Source organism: Callospermophilus lateralis, chromosome 18 (assembly GCF_048772815.1).
Source record: "Callospermophilus lateralis isolate mCalLat2 chromosome 18, mCalLat2.hap1, whole genome shotgun sequence".
NCBI lineage: Eukaryota > Metazoa > Chordata > Mammalia > Rodentia > Sciuridae > Callospermophilus > Callospermophilus lateralis.
This window is the reverse complement of record NC_135322.1, coordinates 7,241,650-7,263,365: the sequence shown is the minus strand read 5'-3', so window position 1 is coordinate 7,263,365 and position 21,716 is coordinate 7,241,650. Positions and strand designations below refer to the sequence as shown.

The following is a 21,716-nucleotide window of genomic DNA, read 5'->3' as shown; positions in this document are numbered from 1 at the left end:
GCAATAAACATGGGTATGCAACCACATATGAGTTTTCATATTATGTTTTTTTTCATATTTCTGAAGGCATGAAATTAGTAATTTGAATTTTGCAATAATTTCTGTAGTTAAAGGGATAATGTAATCCAAGAAACTTAAATTACAATAGTTAAATATTTACAGACCCATATGGCTGCAAGCTCTCTCATGACCAGCAATGCATGATCACAGCCATCTGATCCCAAATCAGAGCATCTGCACTTTGCTGTTAAGCCCACCCGGATTTTCCTTGTATCCAGGCTTTTTTCAATCGTTTCCTCTTCAGAAGAATCTTCCTTGATCCTTTTTTCTGAAATAGCCTCGCTCCCACTTCCCATTCTCTTAACTATTTTTCTTCGTTACGCTGGCAATTGTCTGAAATTATATTTTTTAATTTAAATGCGTTTAATGTTTCCCCCAGTACAATGTAAGCTTCAATAAGGAAGATTTTGCTTTATGACGTGGCGTATCCACAGAGCCTAGCACACACCTGGCAGTAGACGAACAGTTCTGCCAATTAAACAGACGTCACAGCAATCGTGATATACATGAAGGGACTCTTTGCCAGGCGGCGGAGGGGTATAGCACAGTACAGAACACAACACACATGCGCAAAAGATCCGGGAAGTGTTAGAAGAACGGGGCGGAGCATCCGGAGAGTCTCGCGGATACAGACGGTTTGGAGCCCAGAACTCAAGGTGCCGCAGCGCTTGGTGCGGAGCGCGCGTGCGCATTGCGGTCCCTACCCAGCTCGCGGCAAGTAACTTTAATGCTCCGGAAGGCAGGGTAGTGACCTCGCGCGTGCGCTGTGTCCGCGGCAGAGTCCGGTCCCAGTGTGTGGTTTACACGCTACTCGAACGGCGCGTGCGCAGTGGGACGGCGGAGGGATTTGAGACCGAGACCCACCCCCCCTGCTCCCGTCGCGAGCCGAGGCCGCGCGGGTTCGGAAGCAGCGGCCTGGTTCGCGCGCTGGGCGGGCGACTGAGGGAGACTGACGCGGACGCCGCTGGAGTCGAAGCCGGAACAGGAGTCCTTGTTGCTGAGGAGTTGCCGCAGCCGCCGCGAGCCCCAGGACCAACGCCAGGTCGAGGAGGGCGCCGCGCGGCGGGTGAGTGTGACTGAGTGGCCTTAGGGCTGCGGGGCCGCTACCCACAAGCCCTTGCGATGGACCCCAGTCTCCTTCCCCGCGGCCCGGCCCTTTTCCCGCGTCTCCGCTTCAGCACCTCTCTGCACCACTTATCCAGAGTTCTCTGGGTACTCGAGCCCTCTTACCGCAGAGCCCGTCCCGCCACCCGCCGCGGTCCCCTACCCATAGGCCCTTGCGGTATGTTGCCTTTTTTCTTTCTTGCCTTTCTGTAGCGTCCTGGACCCTTACCCATAATTCCTTTCGCTATTGGGAGCCCAGATTATTACCCACAAGCCCCCGGCTTGGGGGATTTCTCCTTATGACTCCCCTTGGTCGGAGACTTCCGACCCCAGCCCTCTGAGCCCTGTGTCCCCACATCTCTTATGCAAGGTAGGGGACCACGGCCGCACTGCTCAGCATCTGTCTCAAGATCCTTGAATCCCCACAAGCCTCTAGGAACTCTGAGTCCTGCAGCTCTTGGCTGAGGAGACTCAACTCTTCAGAATCTTATTCCATTCTTTCCCTTATTAGCCTTGTTTCCCACTCCCGCCAAGGACTTGCTTTCTCATCTAGATTTACCTCCCTTCGCCCAAGTAGGATTGCTCTCTACCCCTGCGGAGCCTATTGTCCTGGACTTCTTCCCAGTTTTCCTTTTTTTTCTTTTCTCCTTTGGAGAGTCAGGGGGTAATAGGGGAGCCATCCTAACCAATCTACCTTGACAGAAGTCTGTCCTGCTTCTGCTCTCAGATTTGGCAATATGACCCAGTTCCTGCCGCCCAACCTTCTGGCCCTCTTTGCCCCCCGAGACCCTATCCCATATCTGCCACCCCTGGAGAAGCTACCACATGAAAAACACCACAATCAACCTTACTGTGGCATTGCACCATACATCCGAGAGTTTGAGGTGAGTTCACTGAGCAGACTGGAGTGGTTTGGGTTCTCGGGGCAGGGGACTAGATTGGGGAGTCCAGCTTCTGGCCATATCTAGTTGTATGTACAATTTAGAATTTAGGTAGGTGTTTTTTCTGATCTTCAGTTTCTGTCCTTAATGGGGTTGATAATACATCCCTTGTGGTGTTTTGTGAAAATCCACTAGGTAGTGGTTGGCCCGTGGCATTTGTCAACCTTGTGACCTTGGGCATGAGTATCCTTTTGATAAATTGGTGTGTTTTCAGCAAGAGGGTTATAGTAATATATTCATAATATCCATGGAGAATTACATGGCAAAATTCATGTAAAAGGGCTTGGCACCAAGCAGTTATTAAATGTCTGTATTTGTTACTGTATTTATTATTTTTATCATTAATAAGACAGTGTTCTTAAGGGTTACAAAGCACTGTGTACTGGAAGCTTAAGACCATGGGCTTGGGCTTGGGCATTTCAGCTCTGTACCGGTGAGGCAAATGTGAATAAACAATTTAAAGTCCTGGATCTTAGTTCTTTCATTTGAAAAATTGGAATATCCACACCTATCATTAGCACACCTGAGAAATGCTGGCACACAGCCAGAAGTCATAAGAGGAGCATTCTGGCATTGGATAGGAAAGGCAGCTAGAGGTGAATAGAGAGTTGAAAAAAAATTTAGTAGATAACAGAAAGGTGGATCTTTAGTGGGATTTACCACCCTTGGTGAACCCACATTTGGGAAATATTATTAGCCAATTAAATGAATTTAATGGGTACATGCAGACCAGAGGCATCCTTTGATAATTCAGGTCATGTGCCATTTACTATTTAATGAATGTCTGAAGAGAGACCTGTAAGACCTGCCCTGTCCCTCAGAGAGTGTCCAGTTGTTTGCCTCAGAACCTCCTTCTCTCAGCTCCTGTTTTTTCAGGCCTCGTTCTATTCTTTGGCACTTGTAAGCAAGGACCTCTCATCCCTGCTCGCATCACTTCCTCAGGCATTTTGTTCCATGTAAATCATACTTGGAGCTGTGAGAAACAGTGTGTTCCCTAAATATGGGATACTAAAACCTTTGGTACTTTTTTTTTTTTTTTTTTTTTTTTTGATGGTACTGGAGATTGAACCCAGGGCTGCTCTATCACTGAGCTACATTCCTAGCCTTGTTTAATTTTATATTTTAAGACAGGGTCTTAGTTGCCCAGGCTGGCTTTTAACTTGTGATCCTGCTGCTTCAGCTTCCTGAGTAGTTAAGATTACAGAAGGGTTTTTTTTTTTGATTCAGAGATTGAGCTTAGGAGTGCTTAACCACTGAGCCACATCCTCAGCCCCTTTTAAAAATATCTTATTACGAGATAGGTTCTCACTAAGTTGCTGAGGATGGCATTGAACTTGTGATCCTCCTGCCTCAGCCTCCCAAGCCACTGAAGATTACAGTCATGTGACACCACGACTGACTGCTATAGAAGTTTTTTAAGTACTTCCAATTTCTGTACTTGTCACAGACCAGCAATGGTTTGTGGGCCTTGAGGGTTCATGGGCTATGCCACTCCCCTGACTCCACTGTAATTCGGGGACTATTGGTGTTTTGTAGAAAAGTAGGGTGTGCATGGGAGGCAAGTGAGATTCACATTGCCTTGGTGAGTGCCCCTTGCCATTTCCCCCAGTTCTTCTTCCCTTGTCACCTCTCTTCTTTTCCCCAGGACCCTAGAGATGCCCCTCCTCCAACTCGTGCAGAAACCCGGGAAGAACGCATGGAGAGGAAGGTATGAGAATTTTGTCTCCTAATGTATTTTTAGCCAGTTTCTCCAGATGGTCCTTGAAATCAAGGCACTTCTATCTGCACTCACTTCTCAACCTCCCCTTTCTCCTGACAGAGAAGGGAAAAGATTGAGCGGCGACAGCAGGAAGTGGAGACAGAGCTAAAAATGTGTAAGTCTCTTCTTCTTCCTCCTTTCTTCTCCCTCAAATCCCCTTAATTATTCTCTACCTAGGGCACATCCAAGGGCCTATTTTAGAGAAAGGGGTTGGTTTACTTATTTTGTTCACTTTCTCTCCATTTGCCAAGCACTACATTTGGTTTAGGCTTTTAAGCAGGAGAACCTAGGGCAAAGGTTAGCAGGAAGGGAGACACCTGCTACCTTGACTCCTCCTGCCAGGGAGTACATTGGAAGGGCTATCATATAGCTCACGGAGTCTTACAAGCTGAGACAGGTGTAAATTGGTGAGTAGGTTCTGGCTCCATCGCTAGCTCCCTGACCCTTGGACTGAGTATGTTCCATTACTTCCAGGTAAGGAGGAATTGGAGTAGGGATGAGGTACCTTAAAGCCATTAACCAAACTTATAAGAGGATCAAATATCAGTCTCCGCTGGCCCTTTATTGTTAAGAGTGAAGTCTTTATGGTCAGACCATGTTAGTTTTTCTTGACATGTGAGGCTTTAGTGGACTTTATTCCTTGGAGTGGCCAGTTTCCTCAGGTGCTGAATGCCAGTGCCTGACAGAGACCATCCAGCTGGGAACTCTAGGCACTTTTATGGCTGTATGGATGTCCTTTCTCAGAACCAGCAAAGACATGTTAAGAGTCAGTGTCCAAAACCAACAGGGATTTCCCCTCCCTACCAACCTAGTTTCCGAGACATGGTTATTTGGCTTTGTAAAGTCATGAGCTTTTCTTGCTGCCACCCAGTTTGGTTTTTGTGGTGCTGGGGCTGGAACCAGGACCTTGAATATTCTAGGTAAGTGCTATACCACTGAACTACTTCCCTAGCCCTAGTTTGGTTTTGCTTCCCCCACTCTGGTATTGAGGATTGAACCTAGGGGCACTCTACCACTGAGCTACATCCCTGTCCCTTTTCAATATTATTTTGAGATAGGGTCTCATCAGGTTGTGCAGGCCAGCCTCAAACTTGTGATCTTCCATCCTCAACCTCTGGAGTTGCTGGAATTACAGGCATGTACTACTCTGTGCAGCCATCAGTTTGTTCTTTTTTTTAATTTGGTTTGGTTTGGTTTGGACACGTTTTAAAATCTCTTCCCCATCGTATCACCAAGGCCAATTCCTGTTAACTTTCTAAATGTCATACATCTGGCCCTTTTCTCCATGACGACCAACACCACCACCCAGGGCTCTCCTGCTGGGACAACACAGACTACTTGGTTTGCCTTGATCTCTTCCCCCACCTGAGTCCACTTCTGGGCTTTCTAAAGTATAGTATTGCTCTTTTTACTAACTGCTTCCTTTTGCCCTCCATATAAGACATTTCCTTCCCTGCCCACCCATAACTTGCTTTGTGCCAGATTGAGAATGTGGGATATCATACAGGACAGAGTTGAGACTGTTTCGTAAATAAGGAAAAGGTGGGTCAAGAAGGGAACCATATGGATTAAAAAGTCAGAAGTCGTGCAACCAAATGATATTTGGAGCTTGTTTGAATCCCAATTTAAATGAGATAACTATTTTTTTTAAGAGTGGGATTTATTGAAGTGAGAAGAAAAGAGACAACTCTTGGAAGGTGAGAGAGGACTTGGTAGGAGTTGCTCTTAAAATGTATTTTTGAAATAGTTCCAGTTAAAATTTTTTTGAAATTTGAGCCATAGGTGTTAGATGAGGTTAAGGAAGAATTATCATTATCATCATCATCATCATCAATTATTTGGTAATGGGGATTGCATCCAGGAACACTTAACCACTGAACTATATCCCCAGCCCTTTTTATTTATTATTTAGAAACAGGATCTTGCTAAGTTGCTGAGACTGGCCTCTAATTTGTGATCCCCTGACTTCTGAGCTACTGGGATTATAGGTGTGTGCCACTGAACCCCCGTGGTGTTAATTTTTTAGGATGTAGTAATGGTACTGGGGTTATGTTTTTTTTAGAAGTCTTTATTAGAGGTCACAATGTGGAACATAAGAGATGAATCAAGTGTGGGCACATGTTGATAACTGAAACTGGTTCATAGGAGTTCATTATACATTTCTTTACTTCCCAGTGTTTGAATTTCTCCATAAGTGGGGGGAGAGAGTGGCTCAAATACTGTAGTATTTCCCTGCCCCTAAGAGATTCTTTCCCTAGCTGTAGAAGCTTGGAAAAAAGTCAAAATTAACATCTTCCATTCAGTGGCATCTTGGCGACCACCCCCAACCCCCGCTCTTTTTGAACACAAAAACTTTCTGCCTCTGATATAATTTCTAGGGCCCTTCCCCCTTTTTGAAAATTTTGAGACAAGGTCTCGTAGGGTAGTTCAGGCTGGCCTCATTTTTAATTTTTTTATTTTTACTTTGAGACAGGGGTCTTGGTAAGTTGCTTAGAGCCTCACTAGATTGTGAAGGCTGGCCTCAAACTTTTGATCTTCCTGCCTCAGCTTCCCAGGCCTCTTCCCAAGTGTGTGCCATTGTGCCTGGGTGTCTCTTCCATTTTTAAGATGAAAAATGAAGATTTGTTGAGACAGAATGCCTTATAAAAGAGAGTTATAAGCCTTTTAACAAGAAGTTCATAAGGGTAGCCTAGCTGGCAGGATGGGGTGCAACTGTGTGTATACACATGGACATAGACTGGTGGATCACTGATCATAGTTCTTTGCCACCTTTATTCAAGTAATGTGTTCCTTCTTCAGATACTTGGATACAGTTGAGTTAGTGGCATGTGCTTTTACCTTTAGTTACACTCCTGGGTCCCTTGGGATAAGCAAGAACTGTAGGCAGTTCATGCAGTGTGTTGAGTTGTTTTCCCCTTTAGTCTGCTGGGCACTTCCTAGCTGCCCTGTAGGATGCTCAGCTCTTCCTTGACTTCCTCTGCCCACTGCCACCCCCAGCAATCACTCGATGGTATCTATTAGCACCATGATTGCGTAATGTCTAGAGGTACATTCCCTATTGCAGCCATGACACCTTCATGTTTTCTGTCACATGTCACTATCTCCTCCTTAGGCCTTTCCTGAGTTTGCACTCAAAATCTATTCTTCTCCCCATCTCTGTCCTTATCTGATAAGATTATGTGATCCTCACATTTACCTTGTTTACTCTCCATTAGCCCACAAGTTCCCTGAGGTTGGGGGTCATTTTTGTCTTTACTGCTAAATCCCCAAACATATTAGGTGCTTAATAATTGCCTATTGAATGAGTGAGATAGCCAGGACAGTTCAAGAGACCTGGGCACAGAAAAGTACAACACAGAGGGATTGGATATGGCAAAAAACTTGCTAGGGTCAGGGGATACACACAAAGTTAGAGTTGTCTTTGTGAGTTTCCATTGGTCCCCACATAGTTACTTCTGTAATTTTGGGCTCACGCTGCTGGCTTTCTTTTTTGGCTGTAAATGGATATCTCTCTCTCTTTCTCTCTCTTTAAAGGGAAGACTCCTTCCTTACCCTCTTTTAATTTTTTATTTACTTATTTAGATGTTGATGGACCTTTGGGGCTGTGGTTGTGGCTCAGAGGTAGGGTGCTTACTTAGCATATGTGAGGCCCTGGGTTCGATCCTCAGCACCACATAAAAATAAAATAAAGATGTTGTATTCACCTCCAACTAAAAAAAAAGAATACTTTTTTAAAAAAAGATATTGATGGACCTTTATTTTATTCATTGATTTATATGTGGTGTTGAGAATCGAACCCAGTGCCTCACACATGCTAGGCAAGCACTCTACCAGTGAGCCATAACCCCAGCCCTGTAAATGGATTTTTTATTTTATTTATTTATTTATATGTGGTGCTGAGGATCAAACCCAGGGCCTCACACATGCCAGGCAAGTGCTGTACCACTGAGCCACAACCCCAGCCTCCAACGCTACTGGCTTTTAAGAAATTCCTTAGTTTATACTTGTAGTCGAACCATCTTATGGGAAACACACTTGAGACTTTTTTGTATATATATTGTAGTTAGACATAACATCATTATTTATTTACTTTTATGTGGTGCTGAGGGTCGAATCCAGCACCTTGTATATGCCAGGCGAGCACGATACTACTGAGCCCAGCCCCAGCCCCCTGAGACTTTTATTTCTCTGGCTTCTTGGCAACATCTAAATTATCTTCCAAGAAGCTAGCATCCCAGCGTTCAGATTGTGGGTCTGGTAGTTAGAATGCCTGGACTATGAAATTAGGCTGGGATATAAAACCTTTTGCACTCCCTTGTGTTTTTGACACTTCCCTTTTTCCATGTGTTAGTTTTATTTTGCTTCCATTGGCAAAAACAGTAAAATCTCAGAATTCAGCACTGGGCCATAGTATGTGCTTAGTAGATTTTTAGTATTCCTTGTCTCATATTATCCCGGAACATCACAGGCCCTCAGAGGGTAATTCTAAACCATGAAAGAAATGCCTCTACTGTGCAGTGATGAGTGGAGTGTTTTGGGATCTTGGCAGGGGTCAGGAACTATTGTGTGTGCTGGGTCCACCATATTTGATGAAAATGACTTATTTCTAGGCCTAATCTAGCAGAATCATACATGGATGGATATATATGTGTGTGTGCGTGTGTGTGTATACACCCACACACACACACATTTTTGGTACTGGGTATTGAACCCAGAGGTGCTAAACCATATCCCCCTTTACCTTTATTTTATTCATTTATGTTTTTTAATGTGGTGCTGAGGATTGAACCCAGGGCATCACATGTGTTAGGCAAGTGCTATACCTCTGAGCCACAACCCCAGCCCTGGAATCAGCTTTTTAATAAGATTCCTAGTTCATCTTTTTGGAGAGTGTTATTCCTCAGTGTCTAGGTATGAGAATTATGTGTTTTGCAAGGCTGGAGTAGGAATCTGATCGATGTCAGGGACCCTTCACATTTGCTCCAGGTATAGGAGAAGCAGGACTTGGACTTTCTTGGATCTTCTGAGCCTTGGGATCTTTGCTTTCGCATTTTCCTGTGCACTGTAGTTTTAGTCTTTGTCCAGTAGATGGCACTGCAGCCATGGATAAGGGAGGGAAGGAGCAAGTTCAGCCCTTGAGATCAGGCACCATCTCCAGAGAGGCCTTACTGGGCTTAGTAATTGCTCAGATCACCTTGCATCTGGAAGGGATGAGGTCCTTAAGGTATGTAGGTCTGAAATGGTACTTAAGCATGCTACACCTTGTCTGCTTAAAGTCAGTATTTCCTATCAGCCTAAATTGTTTTATCAGTCACTCTGGTAAAGTCCACTGTGCTTCAGGAAAACCAACACTCAAGAGAAGGCTGTTCCCAAGGTTGCCAAGTCACTAGCTATTTTCTACTAGTTGGGAGCTTCCCCAGTTTCATTTTTTTTTCCCCCCCAGTTTTATCTTTGTCTCCTTGGCCTTTGCCTGTTTATCTGTATTTGTCTTGTTACCTGAGATTGAAGATACCTGCTACTTACAGTTTCTCTCCTTTCTGCACAGGGGACCCTCACAATGATCCCAATGCTCAGGGTGATGCCTTCAAGACTCTCTTCGTGGCTAGAGTGGTGAGTCTGCAGCTCCAAAACCTCGGAACCCGAAGCTGCTGAGACCCTGGGTCTGGACAGAGGACAGAAGACTAGTCCTTAGGACTGTTCAAGGTCTTTTTGACAGCCCCTGTTTCATTTAACTTCGTCTCTCTGTATTTGTAGAACTATGACACAACAGAATCCAAGCTTCGGAGAGAGTTTGAGGTGTATGGACCCATCAAAAGAGTGAGTGGTTGGGGTGGTTGTATTTGATTTGGGGATACATGGAGGAGAGGGCAGTAGCCAGAAAGACACTCAACCCTGAGTCATTTTAGAATCTTATCTCTTCTTTTTTGGTACAAGGGATTGAACCCAGGAGCTCTTTACTACTGAGCTACCTCCACAGCCCTTTTGTTTTGAGAGAGGGTCTTGCTAAGTTGCTTAGGGCCTCGCTAAGTTTCTGAGGCTGGCTTCATTTATTGCATTCCTCCTGCCACCACCTCCAAAGTTGCTAGGATTATATGTGTGCACCACTGTGCCTGACTCGGTTGGATTTTGGAATCTGCTGTCCTAAGGTTCAAATCCTAGGACTGGGACTGTATTCATTTGTAATGGGGGCAGGTCACTGAGAGGTAGTGATATAAATGAAGAACTAGCCATCTTTTGGTGACCAGCTCAAGTGCTATTTCCTAGAAGTCATTCTTTTTTTTTTTTTTTTAAGAGAGAGAGAGAGGAGAGAGAGAGAGAATTTTTAATATTTATTTTTTTAGTTATCGGCGGATACAACATCTTTATTTGTATGTGGTGCTGAGGATCGAACCCGGGCTGCATGCATGCCAGGCGAGCGCGCTACCGCTTGAGCCACATCCCCAGCCCCTCCTAGAAGTCATTCTTGTTGGGCTATTGTTCTTATTTAATTCATCCCCTATGTAGTCCTAAAGGGATCTTTCTAATGTTCAGAGATGACCCCATCTTCTCTGCTCACAACCTCGTGTGGCTCCCTAGCATATTGGGACAGAGATCTGGAATCTATAGCCTGGCCTCTCAGGGCAATTACTCTGTGGCCCTGCACTACCTCTATGGCTTATATATCTCTATCCTCTTTCCATCTCTGATATAGGGCTCTTCTTGGAATGCTTCACACTCTGTTCTCCCTGACTTTGTACATACTGAGTTTTATGACTGCATTTGCTCTTTTCTTCCTACCTCATGTCTTAAGAGATGCTGGTGATCGAGTCCAGGGCTTCATACATGCTAGGCAAGCACTCTACCACTAAGCGTGATCCCCTGCCCTCTCTATGCCCTTCTCTTAACCCTAGAACTCTCCTTTCCTCTTGGCATTCAGAATTCCTCTGTTTTTCCAACTCTACATGGACAGTCTATATCCCAAACCCTTCTTATTTTGAGACAGGGATTGGTAAGTTGCTCAGGCTCTTCTCATACTTGTAGCCCTCTGCTTTAGCCTCCTTCTTAGCCTGGCATTGGGGATGCTTGACCCTGGTGCCTTTCTACCTTTGCGGCCTAATCTCCTGAGGATCCTTATTATCAAAATAAGTGCCATTCTCTTTGGGGACTGTGGTGCACATCTGTAATCCCAGTTACTCTGGGGACAGGGTTTCTATTGGAAAAAATCCTGGAAACAGCCATGATGCTTGCACAACTTTGTTAATATACTGAATGCCACTGAAAAAGTAGTTAAAATGAGGGGCTGGAGTTGTAGCTCAGCGTTAGAGTGCTTGTCTTGTACACGTGAGGCACTGCGTTCAATTCCCAGCACCACATATAAATAAACAAATAAAATAAAAGACCATCAACAACTAAAATAAAATTTAAAAAAGGGTAGTTAAAATGAGCCAGGTGTGGTGGTATTTGCCTGTAATCCCAGCTGCTGAGAAGCTGAGGCAGGGGAATTTTCAGTTTAAGACCACCTTCAGCAACTTAGCAAGAATGCCTCAAAAACTAAATAGACTAGAGGTGTGGCTCATTGGTAGAGTCCCCCTGAGTTTAAGGCCCAGTACCACCACCACCAAAAAAAAAAAAAAGAATGTTCCATTCATCCTCACTTTACTGCATCCCCAGTCCCCTCCCAAGCTATTGGTCTTTGGAGTTACTGCTACTCTACTTTATAAGCCAACTCCCCACTCTTGATCCCTTTTTTATTGTCTAGGTTTTGGCTTAAGTGTTCTTTCTCCAACTGCATCTGTGTCACTCAGGTGTCTGTTGTGTCCTTTGTTTTCATCTTTAGAGCATAAGTCACTGAAGTCACTGGAGGATCTTGAAGGACAAAGAGCCATATGTAGTGGCACAAGCCTGTAATCCCAGCAGTTTGGGAGGCTGTGGCAGGAGGATCACAAGTTTGAGGCCAGCCTTAGCAACTTAGCAAGACTCTGTCTCAAAATAAAAAGGCCTGGGGCTGGAGATGTGGCTCAAGTGGTAGCGTGCTCGCCTGGCATGCGTGCGGCCCGGGTTCGATCCTCAGCACCACATGCAAAACAAAGATGTTGTGTCTGCCGAATACTAAAAAATAAATATTAAAAAAATCCTCTCTCTCTCTCTCTCTCCCTCCCTCCCTCCCTCTCTCTCTCTTAAATAAAATAAAATAAAAAGGCCTGGGCACATAGCTCAGTGGTAAAATGCCCCTGGGTCCAATCCCTAGGACACTCACTATCCCCCCTCAAAAAAAAAAAAAAAAAAGCCGAAGGACAGAGAAAATCTGAGGATCTGTCTCTGGCGTCCTTCAGCCTGAGCATAGTTATATGATGGGTGGGCTGTTGTGAGGCAGGACTAACCTACATCTTATCTGCCTTGCAGATACACATGGTCTACAGTAAGAGGTCAGGAAAGCCCAGAGGCTATGCCTTCATTGAGTATGAGCATGAGCGAGACATGCATTGTGAGTACCTCCCACTTCAGCCCTTCCCTCTGACCCTCTCTCACTTCTCTGCTGCCCCAGTCCCTTCCCTGTCGTCTGTCCCCCTTTCCCTGCCACACCTGACATTAGCAATGTCTTTTCTCCTCCTCCCTCTGTTTCTGATATATCTTTTTTTTTTTATATATATATACGTGTTTTTTAAAAAACAAAAACCAAATCCCCCACAACGTGTGTGTGTGAGCTCGGGGAGGTAAGTGTCACACGTTGAACCTTAGGGGCAAGGAGGGAACTGGGTGGGGGCTGGGGCCAGCTGGAGGTGGGGGGAGGGGTCGGATTTTCGGGGAGCATCTCCCCCATTATTCCCCCACTCGAGTTGGGGATGACCAGGTTGAAGTGAGGACTGGCCTTTGAACCTGCCCTCTCTTCCCCCAGCAGAGCTGGGGCTGGGCCACCCGACCCTCCACCTCCCCACCCCTGCCCCCGATCCTGTTCCTCAGTGGGCAGTGGGCTGGTGGTCGTGTTCAGCGTCTGCCCCCACAGCTCAAGCCCCCTTGAGGCTGCGCGGCGTCCACATGGGCAGGGATGGGTGGGTGGGGGCGGGCAGGGCTGCGGCGTGTCCAGGGGCCGCCGTATTAATTGACTGTTCTTATTGTCACTGCAGCCACCACGCAGCTGGCTTGCAGCTGATGCTTACGCTCCCCTTACAACACCTCAGTGTATGGTTGGTATAAGGGTTTGTATCATGGGTAAGATCACTCAGCACCGCACACCAGTCCAGCTTAGCCAGGCAGCACAGGAGCAGCGAGGCATCCCTCTTCCCGCCCCGGTCGCCCCCTCAGCCTCCCTGCACCCAACCCTTTCCTTACTTGGGTGCCCTTTGCCCCTCCTGGCCCCCATCCATATGCTCTCTGATTATCTTGCCGATCCCAGGAGGGGAAGGGTGGATCTTGATGGGAAAAGCAACTGGCCTTTCCAGTCGGGCTCCACCCAACCCCCTGACTTACCTGGCTTCACAACATGAGCGAAAGGTGGCGGGAATATACTGAAGCTCTGGGGTGTGGTGGGGCCGGGCTCCACATGGAACCCTTCAGCCCTTCTCTCTGTCCCCCACCATCACTTCTGTGGGGCACTCACTGTGGTGGCCCTGGAGAGTTTTTGGCTGCTAGTTTTAGGTGCTCTGTCCCCTTCCTATCTTCCTTAACGTGATTGAGGCCTCCCTAGAGGGCTGGCTGTGGTGCCCAGCTCCCCTCCAGGGATGGTCAGGCACTCCCCGAAGTGCATGGAATTGGGGCTTGGGGTGTGGGAGGGATTAAGAAGCAGGCTGCGAAGGCTGAAGGTATGGTAGGATTTTACTCAAGACCTGCCACTGTCTGGAGACATAAGAGAGGGAAAGAGAGAGAAGCCTAGATGGACACAATCACATGTTTTCTTTGCTGTTCTCCTGGGTTGGGCCTCTCTTGGGGTTTGGGATGCTGAGCCCAAGCAGGATTCCTTTGCTTGACTATGACCCTGGTCCTTTAGTTCTCTTCCCCACTACCCTTCTCTGGGTTCAGGGGCCAAGCGGCCCCTCCTTGGAGCACGAGTAGCACTCCATCTCCTGGACCCCAAAGTATGTCCCCTGAGCACCAGGCAGCCTTGGAGCTGCAGCTGCTGGTGGGAGGGCATGTGGAGTTGGAGGTGGAAGAATCATTCCCTGTTCTCAGAAGGGAGAGCCTATGTCGAGTTGAGTTTGACTGTTTTGGGAATTGGTGAGGGTGACAGGTATTCTAAGGCCTCCCAGCCTTCTCTTTTTTAATTCAAGGAGAATAGGCCCAGGGCTTTCCATTCCCCAGATTTTAAGTTAATTATCTGTCCATGAGGTTTCTGTGGGGTCCACCACTTTCTTCCTCGGCCTGTCTCCAGGTGGTGCAGGAGATGTGGTTTCTCCCACTGGGGGCTCCTGAGACCCTCAGTTTTCCTCCCTGTAGCTTTAGCTGACCCCATGGTGGTGGGTGTGGGGTCTGTGCGCGTGCTCAGGTAAGCTTGGGGGCTCCAGGTAAGCGGTCCCGTGTCCCCCCCCCCCGGGAAGCCCGCCTCCTCGCCAGGCCCCCAGGAGTTGCCGAGCCCCCCCCATCCCGCTCGGTTTGGACACCCGCAAGGCCGGCATCGGTAAATGGCACATTTTTCTCTTCCTCTGGTTGTTATTTGGGGGGGAGCGGGCTGGGGCGGGGCAGGGTATTGTGGTTGGTTGAGGATAGTTCCCCTAGGTCAGGGCTGGGGAGGGGGACAGGGTCTTTTTGGCCTTCCCAGTAGCCCCATGTGATGACAGACCTGGGCATTGGGCCTGCTGCCCTGTGCTTGCCCTGCCCAGAGCAGTGATGGGCCTTGTCTTCTCTCCTCTACTCCTCACCCTTCCCTGATAGGCTCAGACTTGGGCTGGATTCCCAGCACGTGTTGAGCAAGGGTGTGGAGGGGAGAGATGGGGTCGGGCTGGGTGGTGGCAGGGTCAGTCATCTCAGGTAAGGCAGGAATTTTCAGTAGCACCGCACGTCTCCCATGCCTCCCTCCATGTCCCCTTGCTGGGGGGGCCCCTCTAGGCCCCCTGGGAGTGCATAACCCGCCTTTCTGCTCCCTGCCATTTCCTGAAGATTTCTCCCACCCCCTTCTGGTTCATTTTCTGTTCTGATGTCTGTTTCCCCACGCTCACCTCCTCACCCCAAAAAAAGCATTACAGAAAAAACGGTGTGAACTGGGGTATGGAGTTGCCCAGTCGGGCCTCCTGCCCCAGCATGATGTTCTAGGGTGCATGCCTGGGGTTGTGGAGGAGCCCCTCCCCCACAGCAGAGTCCAGCATTAAGTTAACCTCCAGTTTCTTTGCAGCAACTTTGGCCATCCTGGCAAGAGGGGGCTGTTCCATCATGTGGGATTGGGAAGGGACTGGGAGTCCAGGGAGATGGCAGTTGGGAAAGGACATGCACTGCATGTAGCAATGGGGGGCTAGTAAGAAGAAAGCAGGCGTTGAGATGGAGCAGGCCCCTCACCGGGTCGGGAGAGAGTTGGTCTGGCTGTCAGTTGCCTGGCTGGCTGCTGTGTGTGTGTGTGTGTGTGTGTGTGAGAGTGTGAGTGTTTGTGTCTGTGTGTGTATGAGAGAGAGAGGTGATGGGGGTTTCTGAGGGTGGGGATGCTGCAGCGCTAGGCCCCGTCCTGACTAGAGGACCCTCTGGGGACTCCTCTCCCCTCCCCCCTTCCCACATCTGTTGCAGCCGCTTACAAACACGCAGATGGCAAGAAGATTGATGGCAGGAGAGTCCTTGTGGATGTGGAGAGGGGCAGAACTGTGAAGGGCTGGAGGCCCCGGCGGCTAGGTGAGCATATTCTGGCCCTCTGTGCTAAGTGGCCTGACTCTTCTCTCCCCAATTACCTTGATAACCTGTGTCTCCTGCTCACTCACCTGCTCAGCTGCCCACTTCTCCCTCCATTTCTTGCTCATCACCTGCTTCTAGTTTAGAGCAGGACATCTAGTCTCTGCCCTCAAGCCTCGTACACTCAGTCCCTCCCCCATTGTCATTCACCATCTCAGTCAAGATCAGTTTGGTGGGTAAGCTTTAGAAGTACAGTTGAGCTTCCTAATACATAAAGGGCCCTCTTAGTGCAGGATTGTAGGTGTCTATTGGAATCCCGAGTCCTGCAGTACCAGTGGACCTCCAGAGGACCTGGGAACTAGACCTTCAGACATCAGGGACTGAGGCAACCGAGCCCTGACACCTTACAGTTTCCTCTGGTGTGCTTGTTACCTGTGCATACTGATCTCCGCTTTGTGTCTGTGCCCTGTCCTGGTGTAGCACGCATGTTCCAGTTCCCTGCTTAATACCAGTTCTGGACCAGTCTTTGTTCTCTGTTCTTTGTGGGGTGGGCCTCCGCCTGGGGTGGAGATCCTGTTATGACAGCCTGTTTGGTGCAGTTGTTAAAGAAGGTATTTTGTGCAGCTGTCCCAGGCAGTGTTAGTGCCACCATTCGTTTCTTCAGCTCTGTTGTCACTTGATGCACCTGTGCCAAGTAGGCTACACACTTGTTAGCTGAGTCTCTGACCTTCATAGCCATTTTTTTATAGTTGTAGATGGACAGAATGCCTTTGTTTTATTTGTTTATTTTTATGTGGTGCTCAAGATCAAACCCAGTGCCTCACACATGCTAAGCAGGTGCTCTGCCACTGGCTACAGCCCCAGCCCCCTCACCTTACTCTTCAGTTTTTAGGGGAGTGGATGCTTAAGGCTCTACTTCCTATTGTGGGAGAGTGTTAGAATCTGAAAATGTTTCCAAAATCTCAGAATCTTCCAGTTCAGTTGGCTTTCAAACTTCCTGATGGCATTAGCCATGCATCTTGGTTCAAATGTATGTAGAAATATAATCCAAAGAAAAGTTTTATATAGTAATTATGTTTTCTTTTTTGATTTGCAACCCCCTTTTCACTTTTTTTTTTTTTTTTTTTTTTTGATAGTTGTAGATGGACAGCATGGATTTATTTGTTTTTATGAGGTGCTAAGGATTGAACCAGTGCCTCACAAGGAAAGCACTCTGCCACCGGGCTACTGCCCAGCCCCACTAATTATGTTTTCTACATACAATGCACAGTAGTACTTGATTCTGCTGGGAGGTTTTTTTTTGGGGGGGGGTTGTTTTTGTTTGGTTATTGCTGCTTACAGTTTTTATTTATTTATTTATTTATTTAGCAGTGCTAGGGATTAAACCCAGGGCCTTGTTCATACTAGGCAAGCCCTCTACTACTAAGCCACATCCCCAGTACTATTTTTTTTTTTTTTTTTTTTTTTTTTTTTTTTTTTGTGGGGCCACATCCCCAGTACTGTTTTATTTTTAGTTTATTTATTTTTTTGGTGTCAGGTATTGAACCCAGGGGCGCTTAACCACTAAGTGACATCCCCAGCCCTTTTTATTTTTTGTTTTGAGACAGATTCTTGCTACGTTGCTGAGGATGGCTTTGATCCTCCTGTCTCAGCCTCTCAAGTTGCTTTTTTTTTTTTTTTTTTTAAGATGTTTGTATCCCCTTAGATTGATGGTGTAACTCATTGCTGGGTTGTGACCTGAAAATTGAATGCACTTGTACAGCTGCTCTGTGTTCTGTGACACTCCAGTAGCCTGGTCAGCTGCTTGCTCCCTAGTTATACCTCTCTGAATTGTCTCCTGGTATCCAGTCAGCCTCCTCTTCCTTTTCCTATTATCTTTTTTTTTTTTTTTTTTTTTTTTTTTTGGTACCAAGGATTGAACTCAGGGGCACCCAACTACTGAGGCATATGTGCAGCCTTTTTTAAAATATTTTATTTAGAGACAGGGTCTCACTGAATTTTGTAGCTGAGCCTGGCTTTCAACTCTCTATCCTCCTGCCTCAGCCTCCCGAGCCACTGGGATTATAGGCATGTGTTACCATGTGCAGCTTCTAGTATCATTGTTCTGTTTGGAACTCAGTCCTGCCTCAAGCCGTCTTCTAGGCTTGGTGGTACAGAACAGTTCTTGGTAAGGCAGGCTCTGCAGGGAAACAGGAATGTTATCCCAGCCCTGCCCCTTTCTTGCCTTTTCACAGGGTACAAGTGACTTGATCTGACACTGTTTCTCCATCTGAAAGATGAGGCTGTCAGTCTTCTTACGTTGTTCATTTATCCACTCAGTAGATACAAATCACCCTTCTAGACCAGGTGTTGGTCACTTTGCACAGCCAGGCACAATTCCTACTCTCAAGGTGGAATACAGGTAGTTATTACCTCACCGAAACAGCAACTTTGAAACTCTAGTTGAAGGACATGTTTGGATCCAGGAGAACATAGTGGAGAACATCTTAGTCTATAGGACTGGGAAGTTCTGTGAGGAAGTGATGTTTGAGCTGACCTGAAGGGCCAGTAGGAATTAGGAGGAGAGGAGGGTGATGTCATTCCAGAGAAGGAGATGGAGATGCATGAGAACATTGACCAGAGGAGGTGGGGAGGCCGAGGAGACTGGAGGGAGACTCCTTAGACAGAGGTGCCCCAATTCTTAATGGAACCTGGAGGGGCAGCTCACTCAGGCTGTTCCAGCTGGTTGATGAGTTTGGACTTGAAGCAGAGGAAGCTGGTGCAGGCTTCTAAGCAGGTCACATTTCACCTAGAAAGTCCACTGACATCAGGTCTATGGGGAGTGGGGGCTTGAAAGGAGGGGTCTTGAGAGGCCATGTAGTATGCAGTGGGCAAGGTTAGAAGCTTTGGAGTCGGGTTTTTGTTCAGGGTGTTCTCATAGCCACCCCCTTTTTTTTTGTGGGAGGGCTTCTTGGGCTGGAGTTCAGGGCCTCATACTTGCTAGGCAAGTACTGTACCACTGAGCAACACCCTTGGGGGTTCGACGTAGCACTTTGTGGAAGTAAAACATGGCTGTCCTTTTGCAAGAGAACATGGAGAGGAGCAGTGTTGGCCTTGGTCCTAAGGCCACCAACCTAGGTCCTTAGTTTCCTGTCCTGTGCTCTTCTAGGCTCTTCTTTTCCATTTTTGTCTTGCCTGTCCGGAGTGACCCTGTGTTCTCTGCCCTTCCTTCAGGAGGTGGCCTGGGTGGTACCCGAAGAGGTGGGGCTGACGTGAATATCCGGCATTCAGGCCGTGATGACACATCCCGCTATGATGAGAGGTAAGATTGGGCGACTGGTTTCCTGGGATGGGGGTTGGTCACCTGGGGAGCCCTGCCACACACCGCTGCCCACCTCATCCAGGCCCGGCCCCTCCCCGCTTCCCCACAGGGACCGGGACCGGGACCGTGAGCGGGAGCGAAGAGAGCGGAGCCGGGAGCGAGACAAGGAACGGGAACGGCGACGCTCCCGCTCTCGGGACCGGCGGAGGCGTTCGCGGAGCCGAGACAAAGATGAGCGGCGGCGCTCCAGGGAGCGGAGCAAGGACAAGGACCGGGATCGAAAACGGCGTAGCAGCCGGAGCCGAGAGCGGGCACGTCGGGAGCGCGAGCGCAAGGAGGAGCTGCGTGGTGGAGGTGGTGGTGGTGGCGGTGGCGGCGGTGGTGGCGGCAGCGGTGGAGGTGGCGGTGGTGGTGGAGGCGGCGGCGGTGATATGGCTGAGCCTTCTGAGGCTGGTGATGCACCTCCTGACGATGGGCCTCCTGGAGAGCTTGGCCCTGATGGCCCTGATGGCCCAGAGGAGAAAGGCCGTGATCGTGACCGGGAACGACGTCGGAGCCACCGTAGTGAGCGGGAGCGGCGCAGGGACCGGGACCGGGACCGGGATCGCGATCACAAGCGGGGGGAGCGGGGTGGTGAGAGGGGCAGGGATGAGGCTCGAGGAGGAGGGGGTGGCGGCCAGGACAACGGGCTGGAGGGTCTGGGCAATGAGAGTCGAGACATGTACATGGAGTCTGAGGGTGGTGACGGGTACCTTGCTCCAGAGAACGGGTATTTGATGGAAGCAGCACCTGAGTGAAGTTTGGACATGTTCCTACCTGGCCCCTACTGTCATTCTCTCCCTTAATCTTGGTCACCTCTTTGTCCTCCAGGGGTAGGAATTTCTTTATTTGTTCTGGCCCCTTGGGTTTAAAAATAAAATTAATTTCCTGTTGATGGCGGGCACCTTGGTTTCTTCCTAACTAACCTTAATGTCTTCCTGGAAGGTTGTCAGCTGGCTCTTGGTGGCTACACTTTGGTTCTAGTTTCCAGGGCTTTGTGACCTGAAGCTGAGACTATCCCCAGGACACCAGGGTTCCCCCACTCCACCAATTCTAAGCAGTATGTGCCTCTGGAGTGGTTCTATCTCTGTTTTGGGTGAGTTATAGGAGGAAACTAGGTTATTCAGAAGGAGCTGCAGTCCACCACCCTACCACCCCATGTCCTGGGTGTTAAACCCAGAGTTGCCCCACCACTGAGGTACATCCCCAGCCTTTTAAACTTCTTAAAAATTTAAGACATGGTCTCACTAAGCTGTCAAGGCAGCCTTGTACTTGTGATGCTCCTGCCTAACCCTCCCAAGTAGCTGGGATTATAGGTGTGTAAACCTTGTCCCACTGAAGCTGGAAGGTAAGTTGTCTGGATCTGAGAAAAGGAAAGGGGACAAAGAAATGGAAAATGACTGCAAGGAAAGTGGATAAGACATGGGAGAGAGCAGAAAGACTGGGCCAGAGCCAGAGTGGAGAAGGTAGAGTTCAGGATGAGCATTTGTACTTCATAGTAATGAGGAATGCCAAGTAAAAACAAGACGTTTCATCAGCAATTGAGATTTTCGGCAAAAGTTTCTGGATGAAATTGAGAGTGCTGAGAAGACTTCATTGGCCTTGCAGAATCCTAGAGAAGTCCAAGGCTACAATTCTGGGAGAACAAGGGTAAGAGTGGAGACACAGTATATGTATAGCACATCAGCTTCTTACACATAATACTACTGCTTTTTTTTAATATTTAATTTTTTAGTTGTAGATGGACACAATATTTTTATGTGTGGTGCTGAGGATTGAACCCAGGGCCTCGAACTTGCTAGGCGAGCAATCTACCGCTGAGCCACAACCCCAGCCCAAGACTACTGCTTTTTTAAGGTGTTTGGTCTTTAAGCATACAATCAAAGTTACCCAGCATTTGAGAAATAATTGCATGAAAAGGACATGAGAGAAAAACTGGAAGAAATTATTTCAGAAGAACTCAGTACCTCTTATTGGACTAGGTGTGGTGACCATGCCATCATGGTCATGCCATCTACTCAGGAGATTTGAGGCAAGAGAATCACAAGTTTGGGGCCAACCTGGGCAACTTAGCTAGACCATTTTAAAAAGGCAAGGGGTGCTGGGGACATAGCTAAGTTGATAAGAGTCCTTGCTGTGCATGCACAAAGCCCTGGGTTCAGTCCCCAGCACCACCACCACCAACTCACACACAAAGGCAAGGGATGCAGCTCAGTGGTAGAGCACTTGCCTAGCATGTGCAAGCAAGGCTCTGGGTTCAACCTCAGAAGTGTGGGTGTGCACACACAACCTTTTATTCGTGTGTTCTTGTAGATGTCCCACATGGTGCAGGTAGACTTCTAGTAAAGAATAGTCCATTTGGGACTAATGTTGCACAGATGATTTGCCCGGATAAATCAAGATGTGAAAGGCATTGGAACACAACCCATGTAGAGCAGACTTGACAGTACTGTTTCTTAGGAGAAAAAGCACTCAGTGATGAGCTTCCCATTAACCTTTGCATCTTGCTTGAGGGTGTTCAGCAATTTAGAATTGGGGATTAGATAATCAGAAAGCAGCAGTCTTCCAGGTGCTAAATTCCAGAGATTCAACTAGGCAGTCCATAAACTCAAGGCAAAATTCCCAGATGGAGGCACTGAGCTCATACAGCTTACCCTTGAGGCATTTCAACTCAAGCCACTCATAGCCATTGCAAGAACCCTGGAACTTCATCAAAGTGCAATGTAAC

The 21,716-nt window shown here is 47.9% G+C and overlaps 1 protein-coding gene across 2 annotated transcripts; it reads left to right on the top strand.

Moving 5' to 3' along the window:
* The first annotated feature begins 794 nt into the window (after window positions 1–794).
* Window positions 795–19,881, top strand: Snrnp70 (small nuclear ribonucleoprotein U1 subunit 70). Of its 2 annotated transcripts, none has more exons than XM_076837749.2 (10): window positions 795–1,126; window positions 1,892–2,048; window positions 3,751–3,813; window positions 3,925–3,979; window positions 9,410–9,474; window positions 9,619–9,681; window positions 12,247–12,328; window positions 15,550–15,651; window positions 18,862–18,949; window positions 19,059–19,881. In XM_076837749.2, the coding sequence occupies exons 2-10, from the start codon at window positions 1,902–1,904 to the stop codon at window positions 19,744–19,746; spliced, it is 1,353 nt and encodes a 450-aa protein (XP_076693864.1). In that variant the 5' UTR covers window positions 795–1,126; window positions 1,892–1,901; the 3' UTR covers window positions 19,747–19,881. The 2 variants fall into 2 exon arrangements, with proteins under 2 accessions (XP_076693864.1, XP_076693863.1); XM_076837748.2 differs by having other exon boundaries at window positions 798–1,126; window positions 19,032–19,881.
* Window positions 19,882–21,716: the final 1,835 nt, after the last annotated feature.